The sequence below is a fragment of the Monopterus albus genome, unplaced genomic scaffold (genome assembly GCF_001952655.1).
Source record: "Monopterus albus unplaced genomic scaffold, M_albus_1.0 scaffold151.1, whole genome shotgun sequence".
NCBI lineage: Eukaryota > Metazoa > Chordata > Actinopteri > Synbranchiformes > Synbranchidae > Monopterus > Monopterus albus.
This window is the reverse complement of record NW_018128031.1, coordinates 624,723-631,049: the sequence shown is the minus strand read 5'-3', so window position 1 is coordinate 631,049 and position 6,327 is coordinate 624,723. Positions and strand designations below refer to the sequence as shown.

Here is a 6,327-nt window from a genome sequence, read left to right as displayed (position 1 = left end):
GCCCCCCCCGGGGTTGGGGCATTGCCACCACAACAGGGACCGGAGACCTTACGGCCACAGGTCCAAACAGCCGCATCGACAAGGGAGGTGGAGAATACAGTCCTCTGCACGGGTTCCTCCTCCAGAACAAAGACATGCAGATTAGATTGGTGACTCTAAATTGCCTGTGAGTGGTTGTCTGTCTGGTTTTGTTACAAACTTTTTTTATTATTATATTAAGTAAGACAAAGATATATATATATACATAAATCCCCCACTCGCCCCCTACTTTGGGGCGGTCTTGCATTCCTTCCTTCAAGTTTGAGGTCCTCTACCAGAGGCCTGGGAACTTGAGGGTCATGTGCAGTATCTTAGCTGTTCCTAGGACTGCACTCTTCTGGACAGAGATCTCAGATGTTCCGGGATTTTTGGGGAGCCACTCTCCCAGTTTGGGGGTCACAGCCCCCAGTGTTCCTATTACCACGGGGACCACTTGTGCTTTCACCTTCCATATCTTTTCTAGCTCTTCTTTCAGCCCTTGGTATTTCTCGAGCTTCTCATGTTCCTTCTTCCTGATGTTGCTATCACTTGGAATTGCTACATCTGTCACTATGGCCTTCTTTTGTTTGTCCACCAAACTATGTCCAGTTGGTTGGCCATTACCAGTTTGTCAGGTTGTATCTGAAAGTCCCACAGGATCTTAGCTTGGTCATTCTCAACCACCTTTGGTTGAGTCATAGGCTTTCTTGTAGTCAATCCAGGCAGTGCACAGGTTGGTATGCCTGGTCTTACAGTCTCGAGTGACTGCTTTATCAACCAGTAGCTGGTGCTTTGCTTCTCTGGTGTTACTACCAATTCCTTTCTGGGTGCTGCTCCTCTACCAAGAGGTGGGTGCCCAGTCAAAATGACCCCAAAGTGACCCCAAGAGCACAACGAAGACTCATCAATGAGTCGGCCTTAAAGACCCATTCTTGATCCCCAGAGGTAACAGTCTTCATCAAACAGCAACAGCATGGCTGATTTTCTCTGAAATCAGTATGAAGTGGTTATGAATATGTAATGAAAGTGTTGAAGGATTCGCAGTGCCTTTCAGACAACATTAGCAAAATGTTACAAGCAGTAGTAGGCACTATGTCAATACGAAATTAAGCTATACCAACTGAATGTTGCTGTGTTCTGTTCCTCAGGTACCCATCTCCACCAGCTGTATATGGACAACCTACACAGTCACCATACAACAGCATGGCCTCACGTGGCCCACCTCCATCGCAGCAGCTCACCAATGAGATGAGCGCCTTGAACCTGGGCAACTATGGTAGGGTTTCTAATTACTGATTACTTTTTACTAATAAAGCAGCATGTGGCATTCATAACAGCAGCTAAATAACTTTTTAAAGTTTTTTTTTTTTTTCCAATAGAAAGGAACCAGTCATGTTTAAACTGGTGATGCACGGCTAGTTTACCGCTTAGTTATCTGTTAATGAGTGCTGTTGATTTCCACACAATTAGTGCCTCAAATTTTGAATGATACATTTTCTCCTCTGATTAGAAAAATGGCATTAAGAATGCTTTCACCAGGTGTTGTGGCTGCTTTCTTCCTTGTGTAGGCCCAGGTCCCATGCAGAGCCCTCCTCCTCCAATAAGCTCTGTGGCCCACCAGCCTTTCCAAACACCCCCTCCTCCAGCAATGGGCCAGCCACAGATGCTTCCAGGCTCGCAGTCACTCAACATGTCACCCCAGATGTCTTCATCACAGTCACCCCAGGCAAGCATGTCAATGACAAGTCCACAAATGCCTGGGCCACCGATGGCAGGTGTGGGTAGACCCTTCCCTGGGCCCCCACCTCCAGGCCCTGGAGGTTTCCAACAGCCTGGTCCACCAGGATACCCACAGCAAGCAGGTAAAAGTGACCCTGTATGCCAAAAAAAGTTGATCTCAACAGCAGTCAGAAGAAGTATCCATTAAAGGGCCATTGCAGGTTTTTTTTTGTCATAAAATTGTATTAGTAGTAGTGATACTGATATGTGCTCATTAGCTCAGACAACCACTCACACCTCTTCTGCTATTGGGGTCCCACCAGAACCTTTTTGCTGTGAATTGACAGTGCTTTTCACTATGCCACTGTGCTGCTCAGGTTACTTTATATCATAGAACTATTTTATTTGGTGAGTAGCTCTATCCTATTAAAGATAGAGGCTCTGCTTTATAATAGATATAAACAATGTTTTGTTAGTTTTTGTCTGATTAGAACATATTTTACAGTATATATTTAAACAACAAAAGAGAGCATTGTACACATTTCTACACTTTAGACTTCAGCCAGGAAACACAACTCACATCCAGTATGTACTGCTTTAATGTGCAGGTCAGTTTGGGGGACACATGGCTGGGCCCCAGCCTGGCATGCCCGGGGCCTTCCCTGGAGCCCCAGGTTCACTGGCTGGTCCACCTCAGAAGAAACTGGACCCTGATTCTATCCCAAGCATAGTGAGTAGATAACCAATCCTCTTGAGGCTATATACCTGAACATAGCAACATATTACACACAGCAGCAGTCCACACAAAAAGGATAAAGCACAAGTCTTAGATTACAGAAAAATTGTTGATGATATGAAGTAGTCTTTATTGGGGATATAATAAGGAAAACAATCAATCCAGCTTGATAAACATAACATTTATTTGTAGCTAGGCTATCTACAGTGGCAAGAAAAAGTATGTGAACCTTTTGGAATTTTATGGTTTTCTGCATTAATTTGTCATAAAATGTGATCTGATCTTCATCTAAGTCAAGAGTACTGACAAATATAATGTGCCTACAATAACAACACAAAAAAAATTCTGATCTTTCATGTCTTTATTGAGAACAACCATAAAAACCTCCTAGTACTAGTGGGAAAAGTATGTGAACCTTTGAGTTAATAACCTCAAAAAAGCTAATTGGAGTCTGGTGTTAGCATACCTGGAGTCTTGTTAAGAAAATGAGTTTGGAAGTGTGGACTAGAGCTACTTTGACTAATAAAAACCACTCATACCTTTTGAGTTTGCTCCACACAAGAAGAATATGCTTATGTGAGCCATGCCCCACCAAAAAGAGCTTTCAGAAGATCTACAATCAAGAATTGTTCATTTATATAAAGCTGGAAAGGGTTATAAAGTGACTTCAAAGACATTAAAAATTCACCAGTCTACACTTAGGCAAATGATCTACAAATGGAGACAATTTGGGACTGTGGCTACTCTACCAAGAGGTGGGTGCCCAGTCAAAATGACCCCAAAGTGACCCCAAGAGCACAACGAAGACTCATCAATGAGTCGGCCTTAAAGACCCATTCTTGAAGCAGGCTTTTGAGGCCTAGCTTGTTTTATTTTAGCTTTGGTCTAGCACCCTAGTATTTCCTTATCTGTTTTATAGTTATTGTTTTGTGTGTGTGGGTGCCCAGTCAAAATGACCCCAAAGGAGTTGGAGAGCGCTATATAAATAAAGTTTTATTATTATTATTATCAATGAGGTAAAGAAAGAACCTCGAGTGACAGCCAAAGATTGGAAGGCATCATTGGAACTGGATAACATCTATGTTCATGAGTCTACAGTACATAAAACATTGAACAAGCAGGGTGTCTATGGCAGAACACCACGAAGGAAGCCGCTGTTTACTAAAAAGAACATTGCTACATGCCTGAAGTTTGTGAAAGAGCATATGCCATGGAATGACTTGAAGAGAGCCATACACGAGAGACGTCCAAAGAATATGACAGAGCTAAAGCAGTTCTGCCAGGAAGAATGGGCCAAAATTCCTTTTGAATGATGTGCAGGTCAGATCGACAGTTAGAGGAATGGGCCCAATGGAAGTCTTGGATGTGACAGGAAGGAACCCAGGACCACTCCTCAGGCTCGTAACCCTCCCAGTCCACCAGGTACTGGACACCCCGTCCATGTTTCCGGGACCGCAGGAGACGTCGGGCGGTGTAGACAGGACCCCTGTCTATAATGCGAGGAGGAGGTGCAGGCACAGGAGGAGGAGCCCAAGGGCTGGACTGAACAGGCTTAACATGGAACACATGAAAGGTAGAGTGAACCCAAAGAGAGCGGGGCAGGCGGAGACAGACAGCAGCAGGGTTTATGACCTTGGATACGGGGCGTGGCAACCAACCTTGGAGCCAGCTTGCGACATTCTGTCCATAAAGGTAGGTCATGAGCCTCTGGGGAACGGGAAGGGGGCATAACAGCCCTGCAGGTTTGCCAGTGGAAGTCTTATTCTTGGCACATTCTGAACAGGCGCCACAAACTCACGGACATCCTTTCTCAAAGTGGGCCACCAAAACCATCTGTGTACTGTGTAACAAGTCCGTGCTACTCCAGGATGGCAAGTGAGTTTGGTGGCGTGACACCACTGCAGCACCTTGGTGCGCAGAGTAGCTGAGACAAACAGATGGTTAGGTGGACAGGTGGAAGGACCTGGTTCCGACTCCTGGGCATCGATGACTTCCTGCTCAATGCTGAGGCGAGTAGCTCCCACACGGGCAGACTGGGACAGCCCCCAATCTTCCTATTACCATGGGGACCACTTGTGCTTTCACCTTCCAGCCTGTACTCGGCACAGATGTTTCTGTACACTATACCTTTTGCTTTATTTCTATTAACTTGCTGCAACACCACACAAGATATTGAATAACTGTATAAATTTGATAATCCCATTAACATGATGGTTATAATTTCTAAACTGCCATACAAGAGGAGAAACGAGAAAGCAGAGCCAAGTTTGGTGATCTGGTAGTTTGTGGATCAACAGGCAATGAATCACTGTGGATCCACTTTTTGTTGACTTGCTGGACATCACCTCAGCTGAAATGAAAGAAAAGAAAAAAGTGGATTCATTGCGACGGACAAAGGCAGATACAGGGATCCTTCCTTGTATATGTAGTTTGCCATTGGTACTTCTCCTGTTGGAAGGGAGCTACCCAGTGTGCATAGTAGGGATGGGCGATACCAACATTTTTCCTTTCAAAACGATACCATTAGTTTATGGTACTTTTTCCATCAATACTGATACCAATACTTTTTGCCTCTTAAAGGAAAATCACGATTGCACAATGTTCATTAATAACTTTATTGCAAGGTCAACATGAAATATGAATAAAACTCATAAATACTTGAAAGAAATGCTTATAAAATGATAATAAAATAGATCAATGAGTAAATTAAATAAAAATATGAAAATAAAATGTTTAAATTATAATAAAAATAGACTTCAAAGTAATACATTAATTAAATTTCTTAAATTGAAAGAACGCAGTGCTCAAGAACCTGCATTAAACCAGTAAAACATCACATTAAACAGTAAACATTTAACAGTAAAACACAACATCATCCCCAACACTTGCAGCATCATCATCATCATCCTCCTCTTTTTGTTTCATAGTTGCTAGATAATGTACAACAGCATATTCACCAACTAGATAAGATATACTATATCATTTAGCAGCTAGATGACATAATTCATTCAAGTTTTAGATTGGTGTTTAGGAAAAGCAGCATGTTCACATTTTTCCACCACAGCAAAGGGTCCTCACTCCTTGAGATTACTTTTTCCTCCATGAATCTGCACATCTCAATATATGCATTTGTGTTTGCACTCTGATTTCCCTCAGAAGCCATCACATGCCTATCATACGCCTCCCATAATCCTGTCTTTGATGCTGAACAGTCCCCACTGTTGCCTTCAGTGTTTGCAGTGGGTGATGTCATTGGCAAGGCAGTTTCCAGAGAAGCAGTGGTGGTTATTGGAGAAAAAGGGGGTTCACTTCTTGTTGCCTGTCCATCACAACTGCCCAGCATTTGCATGTCACTGATGAGCCTTGATTTGATCATTTCAACATTTCTAGTATCAGTAAAGGCAATGTTTTTGAACCTTGTGTCTAGAAAGGTGCTGGCTGCAAGAGTATGGTTGTGCACAATGTTCTGAAAAGACTGCTTGTACTGCATTGCGAGCAGTGATGCAAGGGTGTTCCCCTTCTGCCCAGTGGATGTAGTTGCTTTTTGAATGAGATAGACCAGAGGTATGACTTTTGAAATAGTTACATACTGTTCACCTGAAACTTCCCTTGTAGCCTCTTCAAAGGGCATGAGGGCTTCAATGGCTTGACTGATCTGTGACCATTCTTCCTTGGTCAAGCACAATGTGTTTTTCCCCAAAACACAAAGTGCTGTTACAACTGCCTGTTGTTCATACAGCAAATTGTTAGGTATTTTTAGTCAGATAGACATTGGTTAGACACTTCATGTATTAGAAATGTTTAGTGTAGACAGGATGTCTAGCTCAGGCTGTTAAATGCTTAGTCATTCCCAT

At 43.1% G+C, this 6,327-nt stretch overlaps 1 protein-coding gene across 1 annotated transcript; it reads left to right on the top strand.

Annotated features, from left to right (window-relative positions):
• The first annotated feature begins 959 nt into the window (after positions 1 to 959).
• Positions 960 to 2,494, top strand: LOC109968509 (protein transport protein Sec24D-like). The gene is made up of 4 exons (XM_020614818.1): positions 960 to 963; positions 1,167 to 1,294; positions 1,587 to 1,880; positions 2,346 to 2,494. Exons 2-4 carry the CDS (start codon positions 1,222 to 1,224, stop codon positions 2,477 to 2,479), a joined length of 501 nt encoding a protein of 166 aa, XP_020470474.1. The 5' UTR covers positions 960 to 963; positions 1,167 to 1,221; the 3' UTR covers positions 2,480 to 2,494.
• Positions 2,495 to 6,327: the final 3,833 nt, after the last annotated feature.